At 41.6% G+C, this 23,555-nt stretch overlaps 1 protein-coding gene across 13 annotated transcripts in view; it reads left to right on the top strand.

The window, feature by feature from the left end:
- The window catches only part of RARB (retinoic acid receptor beta), a 320,444-nt gene that overhangs the window by 282,950 nt on the left and 13,939 nt on the right, over window positions 1-23,555 (top strand). For all 13 annotated transcript variants that reach the window (XM_068206791.1, XM_068206747.1, XM_068206803.1 and 10 more), the window contains one exon: window positions 16,743-16,903. In XM_068206791.1, coding sequence (XP_068062892.1) covers window positions 16,743-16,903 — 161 coding nt within the window. The remainder of the gene's footprint in view (window positions 1-16,742; window positions 16,904-23,555) is intronic.

Here is a 23,555-nt window from a genome sequence, read left to right as displayed (position 1 = left end):
GGACTCTCTATCAAAGGAGAGGCTTACTTGGTCCTTCTCCTCAGAAGAAACAAATATGAGTGTGTATATCTTCCTGCTGGTTTATATCCACAAACTTTTGTTTTCCTGGTGATCACTTTACTGGAGATGGTCTCGCATGGGATAGGTGCCTCTGCAAAAGGCAAAGAAGCAAAGGTCTCGCTGGCCTCTCTGCGGAGAGCAGCTCCCGTGCTGATGGTGTGGAAGATGGAAAGCAGGCACTCAGAAAGCAGTAAGCGCTCAAAGACGCTTTAGGAAGATCTCTCCATAAGTAGATGAGGCCATGGATTTCCCTCTGCTGCTGTCAGGCTCTCATGGCTTGCTTTCATCTGCTGGATGAATTGTTAGAGCAGAGGGAGTTTTCCATTGCCCTGCCTGCGATAAGCCGGCTGACACGTTGCAGCTCCTCCTGCTGGGATGCTGGCCCTAGGACTGTGCTCTAAAAATAGCCTCGATTTGTTTTTAGTTTGACTTTGTATCACATGCTCGTTTTAAAATACATCAGAACAGTTAATTTCCAGTTCTTCAGCACTCATGTGGAAAGTGTAAAGGATTTTTTAAAGTAGATGGTGCACAAGGAGTAGAAATAGCACCCTTTCTATCCAAACTTAAATAACACTCAGCTGCCAACTCTATAAAAGGAAAAAGAAAGATCATAAGGTGTTAGAATTTTTAATGTCCTCTAGCCCAAAATGAACACAAACAGTTTTGCCCCATCTTATTTTACTCCAGTTCTTGTTTGCATGCTTGCCTGTTTCTGAAAGCTCTTAAATGTTTAAATCTAGGTCTCATGAAAAGTCTGTCAATCAGACAACAGCTCTGAAACCTGACTTCTACAAGTTGTAGCTTAAAGCCCTACAGGCGGTGCCTGTGGCTGATCAGCATTTAATGAGCTGTGGGATCGTTTCTCAGTGCCATGCATCTGTAACCAGTTGCTTGTTGTTGATATAAACAGATTTGGTAAGTAAATGTGAGGAAATTGTCTGACTTTGGAGACATTTACCTGAATTTCAGAGTTAAAGCTAAGTGGAATTCTTCCTTTCCCCTGGCAAAAAATGCAACAGAAAGCAAACATGCTTTTAGTTGGATTACAAGCATGGTTAGTCATCTGACAGACAGTTTTAATGGAGTCAGAAAGACATGCTGGGGAAACATGCTGACCTACTTTTCTTTCTTTCTTTCTTTTTTCAAACTTTGAAGCAAGTGAAATGTTAATTTTAAAACTCTCCATAAAGTTAGACTTTGGTGAAAGAGCTCATTTTGTAATTTAATTTATTTACACTTCTGTTTAGGGTATGATAGATTGTTTTGATAACTGAATTTCATCAGGTTGTTTCTGTTTTTGTTAGGAAATTGGGTTACCTCTGAGAAATCCATGTTCTTCCCCCTCTGCAGGACAAAGCAATCAGCTTCAAGTTAATGAATGATTTAAGTCCAATCCTCTGAGGGAGGACTTTACAAACCATTGAAAATAGCAGACTAACAAAGCGTATTACATTTTTATCATTTTCAATGCATTACATTTTTAAACATTTGCTGTCTTTAAACTTGGGGGGAAAATGATTACTGGCAGATAGTGTTGTGCATTTTGCACTTTATCTTTTTTTTTCCCTATGTTAAGGAGGTTGGTGCTCCACCATCAGTATTTTCTTGAAGGCAGAACTTGATGTATGTGAACCTGGAAAACTCTTTACTGTAAAATTCGAGAGCTTGGGGGGAAAAAAAGACCACCTTAAATTAAATAAGAAAACTTAGCAGTGAGAATGGATTAAAACATCGCAGAGATACTAAATTGAATGATACTGGGTGATAAAGGAAAGTGTTTTAGAAATGCTGTGGACCACCTCACTCCTTCAGCAGCGGGCACACACACACAGTTTGTCAGATGGCTGAGGGGTGCCAGGTCCCTGGCAGAGAGCTGAACTCTATTCACCTTGCAAGTGGTTTTGGTGAAGACATCACTGTGCGGTTGAAGGAGCAGGAGAGGACATTCCTTGACACACTGGTCAATCCAGGGACACTGTTTTCACCTGCTCTGTCTCCTTCTGTTTCCATCATTAACAGGTTTTCTGCTGTCACTCAGCCCTGGTGCAATGCGTGCTGATGCAAATCCTTTCCTTCCTCCCATCTCTCCTTGCTCTTAATTCCCAACAAGCTGATTACAGTTTGCATCATGGAAATAGTAATACAATGGAAGAGAGGGAGAAAAAATGGAAATTGCCAGGAAGTCCTGAAGTTTATGGGGAGTTTTACGTTTCACAGAATCCACAAATTACATATACTCTTATGAAGTGCAGTAATTTTATATAATGTGCACTTCTAGAGAATGTTCCAGTGGCAAAGATTGAGATCTAATTTTTATAGTTCTTAAAATTAAGTGCAAGATGTTGGCCAATACATGAGAGTTTTTTCTACATCTCAGGAAGGCTGGTAGTGGCATTGCACAGGTCTTAGCCATTTTGTAAGCTGGAGATACCAGTAGAGGAGGCATCAGCCCAAGAGGACAAATCAGCAGTAAGTGAATATCCTTATGCACTGAACTGCTGCACCTCACGTGTTCAGCATCCCTTACTGCACCATAGCTGTGCTTCATGCAAGGACTATCTTTCCCATATTTTTCCTGCCATAGCACTTCTTCTAGGTGACCTGTGGCATGGTATGTTTTAATTCTAGTGGAGATGCAACTGGGAAAAGACTCTCAAAAAAGCAGTACATCTGAAATTCCATTCAAGAAGCTTTTTTTTTCTGATACAGGAAAGTTGTTGATGTGGAAGATGAAGCATTAGGTTTAGAGGAGCTTGAGTTGCTCTCTGACAGTACCAGGCTGCCTCTTTTGGGCAGGGAGTTCTTGTGTTTCCAATTAGGAATCTTGTGAAGATTGGTGAAGAAGTGCAGAGCTCAGTATGTATTTGGTCTTGTAGTCCTCATTGTACTGTGCTGCACCATCTGTTTATCCCATAGAGTAGCTCCAGGATCAAACCCAAGTGATCCAGATCCCTGGAGCAAGCGACTGTTAGTTCATAAGAGCCTTTTGACAGCACTTTTTTACAAGAAAGATGTTTGACTTTCCCTTTCAGTAATTTGGAAGAGAAGCTCAGTGCATACTTTTCCCCCTGCCCCTTCTTTGGACGCCTTTTCAGGTGAACACTGCTATTAAATAAGAACATCCAGAAAAAAAAAAAGTGGAAAAAGAATGAAAATAATAAAAAAGACAATACATAAAAGCAAGAGGATAGTTGTTACTAAGAAAAAGAAGCCCTATTATGTTCAAACCTCTCTCATAACACAGGGAAAAGTAAACAGGGCCAGAGGAGAATAAGCATAAATTTTTTATTCCTTTATTTCTGAAGAAGGCTTAAATCCTGTTTGTCCTCAAAAGAGAGTCAAAGCCTTTTCTTGGCAACTTTTCCTGTTGTTTTCTAAGTCAGCTACAGCTATTTCACATGTTTATTAGGAACATTATTCCTACTAGAATTTAGGCATTGTAAGGTGTGAACATACATAAACTGCACAGACCTGTCAGCTGCCACTCATAGGGTATGCAGTATAAACCCATGGGGTTTGGAGTCTTCTTTCTTGGTTGGGTGAGTGAGGCAGGGAGGTAACCCTCTGGTAAAGGGGCCTTGCACTAATGGAGGAGGAATATTTAAAAATATTCCCTAGAAACTAGGGTGTGGGAAAAACGAGGCAATTAAGAGGAATCACTAGATACCCTGTCTTAACAGTTTATTATATATATATTTTAATGAGTATTTAATCCCTAATGCTGTGTGATGGATTAGAAAAGAGGGGGACTCAGGCCTCTTTCTGTGCATACTTTTATGTTTCCCCTTCATTGAACATTTTCTCTGGGCAAATTGTTTAACTTGAGCTGGTTGGAGGTGTTCCAGCACAACAGAGCTTTGCTGAAAATAACATTGGGTTGAATCCCAAAATGAAGAGTTGTCTATTGTGTTCAGATTTGCAGAATCTCAGGATGAGTTACAAGGGGGGCCGGGAAGGAGCCTTGTCTGTGTCTGTCCTCCATGTTGTACATCTCAGGCCCTGGGGACTTGGCTACCATGCAGCCTGGTGCTCTGGGCAGCTCTGCAGCTGGACGGGCAGGTGGATGTTCATTGGCTTTTTTAGGAACTGAATAAACTTCTACTTTTGGAAATCTTGAGGTTTTAGCCTGTGCTTCCCATGGGGGTTGTAACCCTAGAACAATATCCTGAGGACCTCATAGAAACCTTTTTGTTAGTGCATCTGTCATCTTGCACTTGCCACAGTCTTAGAGAAGACCATCCTAGCTGGATGCAGGCACCCAACCTGTGTGCAATGAGTTCAGGGCCCAATCCCACACTGGTGACAGACATGAAAGATTTGTCATCAGCGAGATACTATGGGGTTAGCAGCCACCTGTAATGCCAGATGATCCTTACTGGGTAGTCACTTCTACTGCCAACTGGGGACCACCACCCTCATTTAGTTAAGGACCAGCTGTGTGTTGAATTCAGTCTCCTTGTCCAGCCCTTGGCTTCCCTTTCAGATGTCATCTCATGTCCAAGTTGCATCCTTTGTTTTCATGGAGAAGTCTGGGAAAACTAGGTCAGTTTATCCAAGTAGAAATTATTATTTTATTGAGTTAACTCTGTGTTGACCTGCTGCCTGTTTGCCTTCTCAAAATGAACTCCCTTGTGTGCACTAAATCTTGCCCTGGAAGTTGCAGAACCCTCAGTAATAATTTTTTATTTCAAATCAGAAATAAAAAGGCTGCTTTTCTTGATATCTTTATATTTCCTGGAAACAAGTGTCTGTCTGCTTTGCTTCTTGTGTGATCACTACATCAGGCTGGTCTGTGAAAGCACTTAATGTAAAAAGGTTATGTGCTGGCTTTACTGGGGATATTTAAAAGATCTTATGGAGAAATCAGGATTTGATTATGCTTGACCCTGACTGACAGAATTAAGCTCTTTAAACCAGTTCTGTAGTTACTAACATGCCTTCTTTTTAAAATAATCTGGTCCACTTACTCCTGCTATTTCAGAACTTTAGTCCTAGACAACAAACTTTTTTTTCTTCTTTTTTTTTTAATGAAAGAATATTTGGAATGTATTTTTAAAGAACTTCTTTGGCATTGTACATAAAAGATAAAATATATCAAAATAGACAGTCTGGTAATTAGGTGCAGGCTTGTGGAGTGATTCATGTCATAATGTGAGTGCTGAAACAGCTGAGGTTGCTGCAGGTGTGTTAAGGGAATTGGACCCTGTAATGCCGTGATGCTTTTGCCTCTACATAAAGCAGGAGTACAGATGTCTGGAGAGCCTGCATTAATAGGTGAGAATCAGTATTTTTGCATGTGAATTATGGATCGAGCAGTATTTTTTAAAGGCAAAAACAGGGGCCTTTGTCTCCCAGGCACCTTTTGCTTTGAAGAGTCATACTAAAGCCTGCTGTTGTCCCAGAAACAGAGATCCCAGAAGTGAGCTGGGGTTTCCGCTGCTGCCTGTTAAGCCTGGCTGGAGCTCAGAGCCGAGTTATGCCATGCATGGGCAGAAAGGGATCTGAAGAAAAGCCTGGGAGGTAAAGACCTTTTAAGTGCCTCAGCTGGCGGGTGTAGTGCTTCAGGGTGGGCAGTGAGACGCTAAAGCTCAAAGTGAATAAACTTGTTTACCTGTGGCAGCAGCCAGCTTCAGCAGGACTTTCCCGGAGACTGCTGGCTGGTTCGGCGTGGCTTTTCTGAAATCCTGAGATGGAAAGAAAAAGAAGTCCCCTGACCTCACTCTTTTCTCTCACTCCTTACAGTTGATGAAAACAGGACTATGTAATCTTCAAAAAAAATATCCCACCCCAACAACAAATCCACAGATTGTTTATTGCAACTGCTCAGCTTTTGGGAAGGGAAAGGATGTAAACAACACACTAAAATGCAGTGAGATGCAACAGTATTGTTTGGGCATGTTATTTTCCCATTTGATTAAGCTTTTTTTTTTTTTGTAGCATTATGGCAAAACAGCTTTAACAACACACACTGTTCTTTAAAAAAATCAAACCCACCTGCCGTCCAAGCCCCCTGGCCAATGCAGATGTGTGCCCACCAGCTGTGTTGGACTGTGCATCAGTGTGAGGCTTAAACAGACAGTTTTTTCTGGCTGATCTAGCAGTGCTTCTAGTCCACCTGGCAAAATGATACTGTTCTTCTATTCTCCTGCTGCTTCAGCTAGCCAGGAGGGTAAGCTTGAGCAGGGTGGCTGAGTGTGGTGCACACTCTGTCCCCCCTGCCCTCCACTTTGGGTGCCAATCCTGGCACCTGGGGAGCTGGAAATAACCTCCCAATTGCTATTCTATTTTATTTTGTTTTAGCAGTAGGAGTATGAACAAGCTTTTGCATTTAGGAAGGAATGTGTGTAAGTTCGTAATGGTGTGTTTTCCACATTTGCTTTGGAGGAATAGGTAAATAGGTTCTGAGCTATTTCTTTGCTTTTATTGTCCCTGGCCTAGTGGGAGGCCAGGGCTGCAAGCTGCCGAGGCTGTAACACAGACAAGGGCTGTGATTCAAGAGTGCAGCTCCCTTTCTTCAAACATGCCGGGAACAACTGTTCCTGCGCCTTCATGAGCTCAATTTACGGTTGCGGGAGGCGATGTGTTCCCTGCGCCTGATGAAGCACCCGCGCACGCAAAGCCTCTTCAGATGTGTTGTCAGTTGGCAGCTCTCTCGCTAGATGCACCTTTACACAATTGCACAAGCCACCAGGAGGTACAAATGTGTAATTCAGCCTTGGGGGCAAAACAAAGAAATGAAACTTAGGTATGAAAGCGGTGTTATCCGTCTGCAGATACAGATATTAGACCTGATCTCCCACCACACTACTGTAGTTTTACACTAATAGGACTCTGCTGCAATCAGTGGAGTAGCACCGCTGGAAGACAAAAACAGCAGTGGGGATAAGTTGGGGCTGTTATTTTTAATTCTGGTAAATAATGTAGGGAGTGAACCCTGTTTGGGAAAGCCAGACTGTGTTCACTGCGTGAAACCACCCATAACAAAAGGGAGAAATGCAGTGACGCACTGTCTTGGTATTGCTCCTGAACTTCTGCTCTTACTTCTGGGGAGCCATTGCCCTGAGTCCTGAGTGTCCTTGTGCAAGCAAAGGGAAGGGGTCTTTCAGCTCACCTCCTTTTTTTGATAGCCTTTCCATTTGCTTCCTGTAAAGTCAGTTTTATCATGCATGACCAGAATTTGTCCTATAGCTTGGACTCATTCATTACATTGAATAAATGTGCTTATTATGGAAAGTTATTTTGGGGAAGGAGTCTGTTGATGGCATTGTCAGGAAAGAGGCTGCAATTTGTCCTGGTAGGTAGCTTGCTAGTTAAGTAAAAAGTAAGCCATGTTCTTTTCCTCAGTGTTTGTTAGGATAAGAAATAAAATAGCTGTGGCAGGTTGAAGTGTGAAGTGTTACAGGTGGGCAGTGGGCAGGGATAGTGTGCAGTGTCTGGTCTTATCTTACAGCCATGCACTTCCTTGGCCATCAGTGGTCCTGGATAAAGCCCAGCAAACTGAAATGAGGACTTTGGATAACCTTGGCATCTCCTAGTTACTACCGTGACTGTCTCCTAAGAGAAATTAATGTAATATCTGTAGATAAGTAGACTGATTTACCTTTTGATGACCCTGGAGAGAAAGGTCAGATTCAGGATTTTTTTGCTCATCATCGGTTATCCATAAAGAGTTAGTGTACCAGACTTCAAGATTGTAGCTCAAAAGGGCAGTTGCTTTGAGAAGGTAACTTGAAAGGGCACCTCAACAGCTGAAATCAGATGAGACAGATTTAATGGCCTCTCAGTGATTTCTGACTGAAAGTTCAGAGTTTGAAATTTAGGGATTTTTTTCTTCACCCAGTCTGTGGTAAAAGAAATGCACTATAGCCTAATAGAAATGTATTTTCAGGCTGAGTATTTAGAAGAGTTTTTCAGCTGCTGCATATACATTTGGTCACTTTAGCTGTAAGGAAGAGAAAGAATAATCACTTTGTGTTTGTGGTCTTGTGTATTTTTAGCTAATGTGTTAAGACACTGAAATTCCAGAAAAGCTGTCCTCCATTTCCCCAGAGTATTTTGGTTTAACCAGCTGCATGCAGAATTTTAACTAGACTGCCACAGAAGTTACTAGTAAATACACTGGGATCTTAGCAGCCAGAACAGTAGATAGTAAGCACAACACTTTGCTTCCCTGAGGGTTTTAGTTTCATGGGGATTCTGCCACAGGCTGGCACTGCTCAGCGGGTTACCTGCAGAAGCCCTGTAAATTTAGGAAACCTCCCCAGATGGAGTGATTGATTCCCAAAGCTCCTTCCCATTCCTGCACTGTGCAGGGGAGGGAAAGACTGGCAATACCCACAGAGTGATGCAATTACTTGCAAACCTGTTGCAAGTGGCATGGTAGATCTTAATAAAAATCATAGGTTTTATGTTGAGAGCAAGAAAGTGACGGATTTCATGCAGAATACTGAGAGAGATGGGGCATAACTAGAGAGGAATGACGCGTGTGTAGTTTAATTTAACAGCTGCACAAGATGCAAAGGGACATTGCAAGACCTGCATGCAGAGATACTCCATCTCACATATGGGAATTTCTGGCTATATTAAGTAACTTGAGGTGATGTCTATGTGAAATACAGGTGGAAACATACCAGTGAGTAAATTTTGTCTGAGTCAATGAGTATGGCTAGGCTATTTCCATTGCAGATATGTTGGTGAGTCTTCACAGGAAATATTAGTGATTTATTCTGCCTGCAATTGTTAATGCTAACAACCTTCAATAGCTCTTTAAGCATCAGCTGCTTAGAGCATGTGGATTATCCTATTTCACACTGGCAATTAGTTGATGATATTAAAGCACTTTGAAAATGGAAATCACAGGGCAAATGCTATTTAAACAGTTCATCATTTAATGTATAATCCCATCTCTCCACCTACTTTGATTGCAGTATGTAGGGAGATGGTAAGGGAGACCAAGGAGTCTTGCTTTCAGTTCAACTCCTGGTAGGTACAGGTGCTGTGCCCTGTCTGTCCTGCTTCTGACTCAGCTTCTGCTCATCCTATACCTGACCACATCCATGTGCTGCAAAACACATTTTATTCTGGCTTTTTTTTTTCCCTTTTGTTTACTGTCTTTGTTTTTGCAACTTCTTCGTTTCTCATTTTTTCTTAAGACCTGTTTGGGGAGTGTGGGGGGTATTCCATGTGTTCTTCTAGAGTCCTAATTTTTATTCTTTGGGCAGTTGGTACTCTGTTTGGCATGTTCTGCAGAACTTGAACCACTCCTGAAATACTATAGTAAATATAAAGGTAGGCATTAGTTGGTATACACATACACTTGAAACAGCGTATGGGATTTTGGTGGATTTTTTTTTTTTTTGAGGGGGGGTGGTTTGTTTGGTTTTTGGTGTTTGTTTGTTTGGTTTGGGGTTCTTTTTTTGTCTTGTCGTTCTGCAACATTCAAGACAAATGTGCCTGTAGAACCATTTGATTTCCTTCAGCAGTGGTTTTGGGTCTTGGATTGGCAGTTCTAGGTATCCCAAGTATGACAGCTGCTGCTTTTTCTTCTGTATGCCTTAAAATTAAAAAAAAAAAAAAAAGAAATTAACAGTATTTTTTTTAAAGACAGTGCAATAATATAAATAATAAGTTAAAATAAATAGGTAAAAGAATACCAAAGGCCTACCTTTCAGCTAGTTTCAAGGGGTATTTTTCTCAGCCTGTTGTTTTACATTGGCTTTTCAGTTTTGGTCCTACATCTGATTTCAGATGGTATTGGGTTTTTTTAAAATACTAGAAATTCCTTTTTTTTTTTGTTCATTCCACTTACTAATATTTCAGGGATGTGACAACAGCAGGTGCCAGATTTCACATCTAAAATGAAATTGTTCAGACTGATGAGAATCCTTGAAACCACAGGTGAAGTTTCAGGCCAGTAAAATAAAGCTGTAGAGCATCCATTTGTATCATTCATTCATATAATGAAACCTGTTCTTATAACTCAGCTCTGATATATTAACCCTGCAGTTATCCTCACTCATAAATGGGAGATGTGTTGCTTTCGTCAGGATCTAACCATATAAATCCCCTGTGCATGAATGGAAAAATAGAGGCCCTTAGGCTATAGGTATCAAAGGTCTCCCCTATACTTACAATAGCCTAATAAGGTTATTTTGAAGGCATAGGTAATTACTCATGGGCTCCCTATAGCCATTGATTCATTGTTCACTACTGAAACGTTTCTAAATGAATTATGTTTTAAACAAGCAAATCCTTGGCCTTCTCTTTTATGGGAGGAAAAAGAAGATGGGAGGGACACAAAATCCCACCATTTCCTGTGTTAAGTACACTGCTTGCTAGTTAAAAGGTCCCTGGTATTTGTAGCAGTTTAAAGGTACTGTCGTGCTTCTTGCTGTTTTGAATGACTATTTCTGAATTTCACATTTTGATAAAAAAAATATTATTGTTGTCATTAAATTGATATTTAGAAAAGACTGGATACAAGAGCTCAGTGCAATGAATAAAACAGTTGGAGTTAACTATCCCTGGGGATAGAATCAATCAGTGTTGTAGAAGAGGGTGACATTTAAAAAAGAAACTCAGGAGAAAATGTCATGCTTAAAAAATTAGATTTAAATGCACTAGCTCCTGATTGATTTTTATTGCACTCACATAGATACACTGATTGATTATCAGCCTTACAAATGTTTAGTACCTTTCTCACTTCTCTAATAATCAGAATAATCTAATTTTCAATGTCATTTAAGTTACCATATTCAAGGTTATAATAGATCATATTTCTAATAAAACATAGCAATTATGTAATGAATAATACAAAGCTGCAAGGCAGAGTTCAAATTTACCTTCCTCAAAAAAAGAAAAAAAATGCTAAAAAAAAAAAAAAATACCAGGAGTGGCTGGAAGGGCCAGTGTACGTGAAGGCAGGCGACAGGACGATGTCTTCTGGATCTGTGGTGTGTTCCCCTGTGGCTGAACTGAGGTTCTTGGTGCGTTGGCTGGGGTGGGTTTGCCATAGCTGAATGTTATTTCTCAATAGGAAACCCTGGGCGGGCTCGAATTCTGTAATGGATGTGCTTGCTCTGTGCCTGGGGAAAAATGATAGCGTGCCAGGTGTTTATGAAATGTCTTCCATGATTGTTTCTCTGTGCTCCCTGTTAATTTTGATATGTGTCTGTAGAGAGATACTATCTCACTTAATCTGAGATGTTTTCTTCTGGCGATTGTTATCCAACAGCTGACATGGTTGATTTCTCAGAATCAGCTACAAAATATGCAGGTTTCGATGTGTTTTGGTTTTGTAAGCCCCTTACACAACTGTGTACTTGTTATTTGCTTTGTCCATTAGCAGTGAGAGTTTTGTGTTTGAAATGGGCTTTGTCTCCAATCATTCTCCATATGTCAAAGCCAAGTTTTGGCATGGAAATTTGTTTTAAAATAGTTTCCTGGCTTTTTTTTAAGACTGGGCTGTTTTGCCTGAAAGAAAACATTATTTCATCTGGAAATCACAACCTAGGAAACCAATCTATTTATAACTACCTGGCATTCTGCATATTTTAGTGTGTTTGGCTTGCAATTGCGCTGCTGTTAATGTGAACAGGAGTCTCACTGTCCTGAATTGATGGCTCGTCAGTTTGTCAAGTTTGATTTTGCTGCTTCTGAGATGATTGTTTTGTTCCTTTCCATGTCTTGGAGATGGGAAACTCAAACTGCTTGAGTTCCCTCATCTTTGTGCTTTCTTCCACCAGTTCTCAGGCCTGGAATCTGCCTGGGATGTGCAACTGGGTGTTGCTTTTGACCATGGGGTCAGACAGCCTAATTCAGCAGCAGCAGCAGAGTTGCTAAGGCTCCCTTGGTTTGAGATTTTCCAAGGTGACTGTTGGGAAAGACATCCTTATGGACTGCCATGCCATACCATTTAGCACAGTTTGTTGAAGAGTAATCTGTGGTATATGTTGGGCATCGAACCTGATGGAGCACAGTTGGCATTGGCAGTAGGTAAGCATTTTGCTTATTTGACTGAAATATTTAACTGAAATTGGCCACAGCTGCTAACTTATGCCATAATTAGAATTTTTTTAGCAGCTGCCACTGGAGTTGGAGAAGCAGGAGCGTGGAGTAGCTGTGCTCCTGTGTTAGGGTTTCCACCGTAACAAACAGCTTGGTGTGCTTCTGGATTTCCCAGCTGCAGTGCTGGGGTTTGGCCCCACAGCCACATGTGGCACCATCGGCCTGCCCAGGCTCCCTGGTGTTCAGACAGGACAGGTGGCTTCCCAAGGAGCAGGAGGGCAGGCAGGACAGTGAGCCTCTGCCCAGAAGGGAGAACTGGCAGGTCTGCAGCGTTCCTACCTCAGTTCACCTCTCACTTCTCTTCTCACTGGGTTTTACAAACAAAAGGAGTCATTTTGCAGACCGACCTTGTGCCCAGCACTGTGCAATTACTGACTTGCTCTGTGTGCTTTATGGTGCTTTTGAGGTTTGTTAGCTTAACAAGTAACTTCCAAAATATTTGGGGACAAGAGAAGTGTGGTTTTACAGGAATGCGAACTGACTGGAAGCGCTAGTAGTTGTTGCTACAGGAACAAAACCAGCTAACTATTACACAGAGCTCTTCAAAGGTCACGGGGATCTCCAAGAGGCAAAACTGCAGTGATAGCATTTCAAATCATGAATTTATAGCTGATTAATCATTTTAATACATGAAAGGAGCTGTCTGTGTATCTTCTGGATATCTGGGGAAGCGCGGGTTGTGCAAGTAGTAGGAAAAATTGCATTGTGAGTGGCAAGTTCTTCTCCCTTGGACATGTTTGTGCCACCTTTGACAAATGGATGTACAAATATTCACTATTCCATGATTTTTCCTGTTTGTCTAGAAACTGTCTAAATCTCATGGGCTGGATCCCAGCTTATCCTTAGCCAAACAGTGGCTAAGTTTGGTGGACCTGAGGGGTTTGTGTTTAAGACTGGAAAATTCCCTGCATTAGGACGTGCTTGAAATGACCCCACTCAGGCAGGAGAATTGCTGCATGGTTACTAAATGAGAGCACTGGGGTTCTCCAAGAGAAGCTGTTTGTGTCTTCTCTATACTTACTTCCATCTACAGCAGGCCCTGCTTTCCTTGAAGAATGCATCTGACCCTCATGCAACTTTTGTGCCCTGTCCGTCACTTTGAGCAGAAGAGGGAAGGTGTGTCTGAGGCTAAGGAAAAAGCAATGGCAAACCTGGGGTGAGGAGAGCAGACTGAACAGGGCAAGGGGTGATGTTCTGCCCCTCTACCATCAGGGAGGAGGCTGAACATCTGAAGGTAGGGGCTAGTTCCTAAGGCCACAGAAAGTGTCTTTGCCAGCTTGTGAATCCTGCTGTGGCTGCCTGGAGCTTTCTGGGTGTGGAAGTGCAAGTCCTGGCGTGTGTGTCAAGGGGACAGGGAAGCTGTCACAGCAAGATAGATTGAAGCAGACGTGCACAGGTGTGGGCGTGTGTCACTCAGCCTTCTGAGACGCGCCAAGACCTGGCTTCCTCACGTATCAAGATACACCTTTTTTTCATTCTCCTTCCCCACATTACCACCTTATTTATTGTTCTTTAACTTCTGAGAGTTCTCATAGGGCAAGAGAGCTTCCATACTGTCCCCTGTTGGGAGCTTCTAATTAGTGCAGCCATCAAGTCAGAATTTAGTGCACAAGTAATGAAATTCATAACCTGAGTTTTCTATGGCAGCATTAACTGTGACACAGATTCATCACTGGCGTATCATCATTAAAAGGCAGTGGAATTGCATCAGGGATTGATGTGATCATATGCATGTAAAGATCAAGATACCAAAAGGTGTGATTTATGTAATATAAGCATAAGCTGTAGTCCAAAACCCTTCCCACATGCAGTGTGACAGTTCCTGTTCCCAGAGCAGTGATGGTTTTTAAATTTACTGCGTAAATGTGTGTGCGTGTGTTTATGTTTTTATTTAACTCTTTTAAACATAGTGTCGTCTTAAGGACTTTCTGTCTCTCTCTCTCTCTCTTTTTTTTTTTTTTTTTATGTTGATTTATAACTGTATTTAAATCTGCCCAATAGTTTGGTGTTATTGAAATGCTTTATATTTTTGGAGCTTGGGTGTTATACGTCAACACTTTAATCCATTATCTTACAGGGAATATGGAAACACTGACATATCTGATGCAGTCTTAATGAATAAAGTAAGAAGATATATATTATTCTGGATTTTCATTATTTTAAAAGCTATCAGAATCATATAAGAAAGTTAATGAGGAAAAAAAATGTCCCTAGTTTTCAGGCTGTGTTACTTCTCCCCTTTCCACCCTCTGATTTGCACCAAGAGGACAGACCTGGGCCAATTTGGTGATGAGGACTGATCAGCAGCTGTCCCTCCGGTGGCCTTTGGAGGGAAAGGGACTTCAGGTACACTGCAGAAGGAGCAGTGCTGGAGTAGCAAAGAAGCATGGCAGGGTTCCTGCCAGAGTTATCTCCTGATCTCTGAGAACCCTTGGCATCTGCTTCGAAGCCTGGCCTGAATAATGCGTTCATCTTCCACGAGGAGTTCAAAACTGTTGAGGGAAGTAGTTGTTGAGGCCGCCTGCTTGGCAAATTTGTCAATCAGCTTGTAGAGCTATAAGTAAGTGGAGCTTTGCGATGAAGTTTTATTGCTCTTTGTGGTTGTGTAGGAGTTTACAGAATTTTCTAAGGAACTCTTTTCTCTTCCAAGTACAGCAGTGATTAGGATTTGTTTCTGAAGTGCAGCGGCAGTTTGCTGCACTAGAGACATATCTCTGGGTCCTGGATGTTTTTTCAGTGCAAAACATGGTGCTCTGCCCTGGGGTCCAGCAAACAAATCAGAGCATTTGCTTGAAGGGAAAACTTGTAAGAGGAAGTGGGGGGAACCATCCCCCTAAACTTGACTACACTAGTAGCATTGTACCTTTGCAAGGAATAACCTTTCTGGTCCGCTCTTGCTAGTCTCCTTTGAGTGTGTGTTCTTCAAACACCAAAAGTGATGGTGTTCAGGGTTAGGTTTTAATCCAGTGGGGTGCTCAGCATCCCAGCCCTGATCCAGCCAAGCACATGACTGACTTCAGTGAGGGTCTGTCACACAGTTAAGTCAAATTCATGTTCAAAATGTGAATGACTGGCGTTAGAATTCTCTCAGTTGCAAATTCAGACCATTAGTGAGAAGACCAGAGCCGTACATTGCATGGACTATGTGCCTAATGGCCTTGTGATGGAGAAACAATGTTCTCCACATCTCTACTCCTTGTTTTCTATTACACACAGTATGTTATTTCTGTAGATGCCTCTGACTCTGATGCTTTCCCAGCCCACTATTTTTTCTGCTCTTTATGATTATTGTGGTTTAATGGCATGTAGGAAGCAACCACAGAAGATAAGGAAATGGGCCTGGGGAACCCACAGGGAAAAAGAGCTGGCATGGAGGTGGCTTTGTGCTTCCCTCCCTAGATGCACTTTCTGGGGCAGGACAGTACAAATAAGAATCAGCAAGTCTTCGGCCATCCAAAATCCCTGGCCATGCTCACATATGCCAAACCCACCAGCTGCACCCTCCGAGTTTAGGGCCTTGTTTTAAATATCGTGAGGTTTTGAATACTAACAATGTTAAGATGGTTTTACTTATCCAGTAAGATTTAGTCTTCAGGGTGTTTAATATTGACATGGAGTCTTTGGGGAGAGGGATAGATTTTGCTTGGCTTTGTTGTAAAGCCTTATGCATCTGGTTACACTTAAGACGTTAGCTTTAGCTAACAGCAAGACTTGATAAAATTCACAATTACTGGCAATACTGCGGACATGGACTTATCTCCTGGGCACGTTTTGTAAAATTAAGCTATTTTCATTAAAAGAACAAAGAGCAGCATGGTGATGGAGCAGCTGTCATATTTTATTTCAAAACACAAATATGTAGGAAATCAATTACAGCATGAGTGAGCACAATGCATATTTCCAGTAATCCCCCACGGCCAGGGGAAGGTAGAAGGCTGATCTGAGCGCAGAAGCAGATGGCAAGCAACTTTAGATAGCTTCACTGCCATTTTTTCTCTTTCAAGTGTTTGTGCTTCTCCTTTGATCTTCAGAACTTGAGTTTAACGTGTTTCATCTTCTTTTGTTTACTGTTTTCACATTTAACTTTCCTTCTAAATAACTTCTGTTTTGTGAAGTTTGTATTAGTATGGGGCTTTGTTATCTTCCATGCTGAGGTACTTAAGAAGAAAGACAGTTGCTGTCTTTTTTTAGTGTTCACATCCAATAAAATAGAGGATGCAGTCCTTCACTGCAGAGGGCTTCACTGTCCACCATGCACAACTGTAGTTCTACAGTAAAAAAATCCCACCTCACAAAGTTACTAAGACACTGTGCATATGAAGTTGCAGTTGACTTTCCTGGAAGGCAGATACTATGGGATTGTGATGACACACCCACAACACACCCCTGTGGAAGTTTGGTTTAATCACTGCTCACTACATTTAGTTCTTAAATTATTTTTAAAATAGTAAGCTGGAATTAGTGTCCTCTGTGCATATAACATTTTTATATTCAACTAAAATAATGTGTGTTTAAAATAACAGCATTTTACAGTGATTTGAAATAGAGCAGCAAAAGCAACATAGGTCGATCCGATTAACCCCATGTGATCTGTATCTCTGCTTTTCTTACAGCTGTCAGAAATGACAGGAACAAAAAGAAGAAGGAACCTTCAAAGCAAGAGTCCACAGAAAACTATGAAATGACAGCAGAGTTAGATGATCTCACTGAGAAGATCCGAAAAGCTCACCAGGAAACCTTCCCCTCCCTCTGCCAGCTGGGAAAATACACTACGGTGAGTGTGGAGTATGGCTTGAGGCACAAAGCGTTCTGGATATGCCTGGATGATGTGAGTTTTGGAGGCTCTGGACATTTTAAATAGATGGAGCAGTAGATTCACTCTTTGCACCTCCTAAGCCAGGAAAAAACAGAAGTGTGTGTGCAAAGGCTGCCTGCCAGGGAGAGAAATTGCACTTAGATGTGAGCGCTACTTAGCAGTATCACAAGAGACTCCTGGAGGATTAATCCAGCCAAACGACCAGCTCCGAGACCATGAGTCAGTTACATTCCATCATTCATTAGAAATGTGTTGGCTTCCAAAGACGTGATCTCTGCTCGTGCATCAGCGGATTACAACTTTGCAGGTGTAGGGAGTTCTTAAATGCTGCTGGATTACTGGTGATAGTCCCAAAGCTACCAAGGTCAAGGAAAATATGAAATGTTTAAGTAAAACAGTTTCCAGAATACTCATTTGCAGTTTATTCCTAGAATTGTAGAATATCCTGAGTTGGAAGGGACCCACAAGGATCACTGAGTTCAGCTCCTTTCCCAGTCTACCAAAAGATCCCAAAACAGCAAAAACTTCTGCTGCTTTTAGAAATGAAAAATCAGCCCCCTCATCAAGAAGCTCAGTATTATGGGAATTTCTCCAGAGTTGAGTCAGGGAAATAATTTTTCTTTTATACATATATATGTTGCTAAATACAGGGAAAATCAGTGATATTAATTGATTAAAGAAAATTCAATGTCAAGTTTGCAAATCCAGTAATAAAAGACATTGTGAAAAATAACTGTTAGGTAATGTTTAGAGCCTTATCAGTAGAGAAATGACTACTGGCTCTGGGCTTGCTGTTGGTTGCAGCAGCACCAACTGTTTCAGAGGGATGTGCAAAACATCCTGAGGTAGTCAAGCATGTGCTCTCACTGCTGAGAGCAGGAGTTTAGGAGTGACATGGCTGGGGCAAGGAGTCAGCTGCCCCCATGGTTCTTGCCCTCCAGCCCCAGATGAAGATCTGGGACTAATCCTCAGAGGCCAGGTGAAATACTTAATGTCACTGGATTGCTCTCTGGTTTCAGTAAATTTTCTGATATTGAAACAAACATTACATTTCTCAGAGTGGCATAGGCAAATCCCTGTGTGCCATCAATATTCACTGTTTTAGCAGTCAGGGTGCTTTCTTACAGCTTAATAATCTATTCACAAAACAAAGTGCAAGGCTCAAAACTGAGGTCTTAGTGTAAGACTTGATATTTAAGGGCACAAAAAGCAAGTACATGTGTGATTTTAGTAAAAGGCACGTTTTTCTTGTTGCTGAAAGTATTTTCACAAGCACTTTTCACATTTAAATCTGAGCCTCATGTAAACTGGTTAGTACTGGGGAAGGAGCCTGTCCTCCCCATGTTTCTCTGGTCCTTCCCAGCAGGAATATATTAGTACATATTTCCACGTTACCTGGGAGTTAGCAGAGTGTACTGCAGGTTGTGGGATGGTACTGTACTGCATCCTGGTAATTGCCAAAGATCCTCAAGGGTTGAAAGATAAACCTTGGCACCTCTACGCTTGCATTAGGTACTGGATGCTGAAGTATCATTAATCTTTTAGCTCTTGAAATGATACAAGTGGATGAAATTGGAGAGGGTCTTGTTGCATAGCACACCCACTGCTGATGCCTTCGTGCTTAGGTTCTGTCTGAACCCCACAGCGAGTTTATGTCCCTGTTGGAATTTCAGAGCCCTTATTGAGAGCACCTGGATCTCAGTAATGAGCAGATTAATCTGGTTTGTCTGTGGAACACAAGTAGCCATGATTTGACCACACCCTTTCTGAGGCTGGATATTGGTTGTTCATATCTCAAGCCTGATGGAACAGCCTGGGGCAGGAGATTTCTTGTTTTTAGCATTGCTCTGTTGGAATTCCAAAGCAGTGAACGGCTGCATGGAGCTCAGCTCCCTCCTGCTTTGTATAACAAAATTATACTGAAAGAGTTCTTTTTGGCTTACCTTGAATCTTTAAGAGTGATGCAGCTTCCTTCAAACGCTGCATCAGAACTAATAGCAGTGATGCTAAATACTGTCTTCTTGCTGCATTTTCATAGTCTGTGTGTGAAATGCAGAGTGTTTAAATCTCTCATCTAGGTAAGGCCTGGCAGCCTCTTCGACATTTTATGTAGGACTTCAGTGTTAAGAGCTCACGTGGGAAGGACAGAGTAATGCTGGGGCTGGAGTAAGGGTCATCTTCCCCTCCAGCCGCCTGCCAGCCATGGGGCAGGGAATAATCCTTTCTGCAGCACTGAGGATACAAGAGGATCTGAGATGTGGAAGCTGTGTGTGCTGGTCACAGGAGCACAGCTCTGGTGCCTGGACACTGCCCCCAGCTGCTGATCGAATGGCAGGGCTCTAACCACAATCTGAGACACTTGAAGCAGAGACCAGAAATCAAAAAACAAAAGAGCACAGAGCCCTTTTTCTAAGTGCTGAGTCCAAGGGGAGTCCCTAGGCTAAAAGCCTATGCCACTCTGCTTTTTTTTTTTGATAGTAACAATCTAGTACATGTAGAAGATTGCCCCCACTCCTGCTTTTATGCCTGGTTCTGCATGCTTTCAGTTGTGAAGCATGGCGTGCTCACACTACAGAGCACACAGATTGCTTTTGTAACGTTAGAGTTTTTAATGTAATTCTCTAAGTGAGAGGTGAGAAGTGAGTGTTTCTAACCAATGTGGATTCCGTTGAATTTTGTGAGCCTTGCATTTGTGTACTGACAGGGGATGGTGGATGGCAGAAACTGTTCTGCAAGAGCAGCCCTCGAGTGTGTTTACATGATCATTCAGACTGTTTCAAAATAAGATTCTGTTTGTTGCTAAACAAAGCAAAAAATTATAGGCGTGTAAAGTAAAAAAGACCTTACAGAGATAGAGTAAAAATAAAAATCTGTTCAGGCATTTGGCTTGTGTATCTGGCTCCTCTCACTCTTGAGTACTGCAACCTGCATTTCCCAGAGGGAAAGGTTACATGGTGATTTTTCCCCCCCTCCATTTTGTGTTTTTACCTGTTAAAAATGGTTTTGGAGAAGCATTTTCAATTACTTTTTTATATCCATCTGCTCTTTAAAAAGACAAAGTGGCCCCATGCTTTGCATAGTTAATAGAAGTCTACTTAAAATAATGGGAGAATAGCACTTGCATTAAATCCCCTGGGTCATTTGACTTAACAGTTGCATTTGGTGGGCAGTGACAAGTACAGTTCTACCAATGATGAGAATCAGCAAGCTGTTTAAATGTAATGGATTCCAAAAGTCTATCATAAACAGATCTGTTTTATTACTGTCATCCAGGTAAGAGAGAGTGCCTGAGTAATTTCTCTGGAGATGTCATACTTTATAGTATAATTGAGTATAACTATACTGCTTGTCCCTTGAGAGTGCTGTTATTTGTAAGTCTACAGCTGTGTTACATCCAGCCTTGTGATAAAGGGAGGACAAAACAGAAAACAATTTTGGCTCTGCAGACTCTTGCTACAGATTCTCCTGGGTTGCTCTTGGCTAGCTGGAAGTGAAGAGGTTCCACATCTTGGCAGCATTTTGTTCTTTTTAAGTGCTGGCCTTAGAAGTTACACAGCTATTGTTCTGTGCCATTGCAGAGGAATATATATACATATATGTGTGTGTGTGTGCGTATATATATGTATATATATATATATATATATATATATGATGTGTGTATCTCCTGATACTGGGACTGAGCAGGGACATGTGCCGTGGTCCTCCATGAACTCACTGGAGCTGCAGTGCATTGCTGCTTTTACTAAAGAGGGCATCGCGAGTGTTCCTGATTAGGGCAGAGTGCCCCTGTGAGCCTTGTTTCCTGTGTAAAGTGGATTTTAAAGACAGTAGGGATTCTGCTGCTGTGTATGTTTCTATGAGTACCTCATCCCATATTGTTAATGTGGAGATAGAGCAGCCTGCAATGAAAAAACAAAAATGATGGAAAAAATGGGATCAATTTATGCGGCAAAAATGGCTGTTTAATTGGATTTCATAGCAAGGTTGGGCTTTTCCACTGATAAAGATGCCACTAGGGTGTATTACAGTATTGTTCCACCATATGTGCGCTGGTGCATGGGCCTGAAAAACATGTGAGACTGCTCCTGGAAAAGACGCCCAAAAACCCGCTTCAGTAAAATATTCAGGAAAAGTCATAGCGTCTGCATCTTTTTCACAGCATGGATGGAGGAGATCTCCAGGCAAATTTAATCAGAGTTTTTGTTTCTCTTGTGCATTTTTTTAACTCCATGTTTTATTGTTCAACCTATACATTGATACTGAGTCAGTTTTGGTTTTTCAATACTGAGAAATGCTGCTAAAAATCCAGCTCCTCTTCCTGTGACCCTTGTGTTGACATTCATTAACAGATAGAATGTTAAAACTCTTTCCATTTGTAGCATCTCAAGGATAATGTGTAAACCACATTAGCTTCAATGCTGAGGGATCTGGCACCTGGCATAATAAAACACCTGGTTATTTTGTATTTTATTAACTGCTCCTTCTCTTCAGTTTGCATAATAGAGAGTTAGATTTACATTTGTTACGACGGTCATGCATTACTCCTAATAGAAGATGCGTCAAACTTCCTGTTGCTAGCACTGCAGCATGATAAAGTAACCTCATATGATACTGATGAAGATTTCGTTCACACTTGCTGGTTTCATGCAACGTCTTTTTTTCCAGATGGATACCCTATTGTAAAATGATTTCCTGCTTTAGGCTCTGCTTTGTGTAGCGCTCTGCTATGCCATCTTTCTATGAACTGGATAAACTGCCTATTAAATTTAATTACAGCCTGAATGACTGCACATCTTGATCTTATTTTTCCTCCAATGTACTGTATTTCACCAAGGTCCTTGAGGATGAAATAAAATAAATTTGAAGGATGCATACTCCAGTAGCCAAAAGAAATGTATCGAAGGGCATTACAATCACTGTTAACTCATTAGTTTTGGACCATTTTGAAGGCAGTTCTTTAGGTTTAGCATAATAAAGACATTTTCTTTTGTCATTAAAAAAAAAAAACCCAAAAGAAAATAGAGGAAACTCCCAGAATAAAAATTCAAATAGAAATGAAGAAATGAATTAATTATCCCCTGAAGAGAGAAGTAGCAGGAAAGAGCGCGCATGCTCCTTTGGACTGTTCAGCACAGTCATTGTTTATTTTTTGCAATTAGGGCCTAATGTAAATATTCCTGGCTCAAATCTCCATGCTGTTCCAAGTGAGGGTGAATGTCAGGCTGGTGGTGCCCTGGGGACCTGTCAGGACTTTCCCGTGATAGTAGTGGTGGTGTCTTGTGAAGGCAGCGCCAGGATGGGGTCCAGAGCATCACAGCCAAGCTGAGCTCACTCCACATTGCCTCACCAATCTCTTCCAGCCCTGTGTCCTTCCTGTGAACCAAAGAAAGCTGACAAGATAATAGCTTCACTGGTTTTCTAAGAGGTGGATGTCCTCACCATCAGCAGTGGTGGTGGCAGGCTCACTGGAAATGTTTCCTCCAAGGAAGTGTGATCTTTGTAATTTGAATGCTTTTTGATGGCTATTTAATCTGCCATGTCTGTTAGACTTTTAGGTTGCGACTCTGCTCATTTAACTTTAATTTTAAAGTTAATTTAACATTTTAACTTCAACCAGCTGAGACTGAGGCAGCTGATCACGTGGGCTTCCTCTGCAGCTGGGGAGAAAGCCATTGCTTGAGCATGTTTTTATAGGTTAAATTTCTCCTGCAGTGAAGAGATCACCCACATGCTGAAGGCAGCTGTAATGCACACTGAACTTGGTGGCTTATGAAATAGGGGGTTGGAGGTCACCATCACACTGGCTGCATCCTAAATAGCATTGGATCAAATGCTGACAATACACTGCATGTGAGGGCAGAAGGAGAGGAGATTTGGGTATTTCAGAGCTCTGTCATTACCTGTTTCTTGTCACTCTACTGGAGTGCTGGGTTGATTGGAATGGACTTACCAAGTCTTCTCCTGGCACCCAGTGTTGGTGGGCTGGCAACAAATGGGTCACAGCAGATTTTGAGTCAGACTGTTCTTGTCTGACATGTTCAGCTTTTTCAAGGGTTAAGTGGTTGTTCCAAATGTATGCAAATGTGAGTTTGATCACAAACTTAACACAGGTTTCCTGTGCACTCTAGAAAATGATGGAGACTGTGAGGTAGGTGAATATAAACATTCCCTGAAAGATGCCACCAGAATGTCCTTGTTACAATTCCAGCAGTGGGAGTGTATGTTGGATGCACCATCAAATGAGCATGTAGCATTCATCAAGGCACATGGGATTTTCCTTAATATCATGTAAATAAATGCTCTGTAAGTCATGAGACACTGTAGCTTCAGAAAGCTGTGGCAGAGCCACAGAGCAGAGAAATTAAGCAGAACCAATTTTCTAAGACCTTAAGTATGTGAAACTGCGTTCCAAATATTGTGCTGCTTTTTCCAGAGGAGGACCCAATATTCTTGTTCCACTGTTCATTTATATTTTCTGGGGTACAACTGTAAATTGTCTTTCTCAATGCACTTATTATATAATGGCAAGGAAGAATAATGAGGGTGGCATTTGGAAATGTTTAAGTTCATTTGTATTCCTTGTACAGATGGCCTCTGCAATCATAAGTAA

This window comes from Anomalospiza imberbis, chromosome 1 (assembly GCF_031753505.1).
Source record: "Anomalospiza imberbis isolate Cuckoo-Finch-1a 21T00152 chromosome 1, ASM3175350v1, whole genome shotgun sequence".
NCBI classification, from domain to species: Eukaryota; Metazoa; Chordata; class Aves; order Passeriformes; family Viduidae; genus Anomalospiza; species Anomalospiza imberbis.
This window is presented reverse-complemented; position numbering and strand designations above follow the sequence as displayed.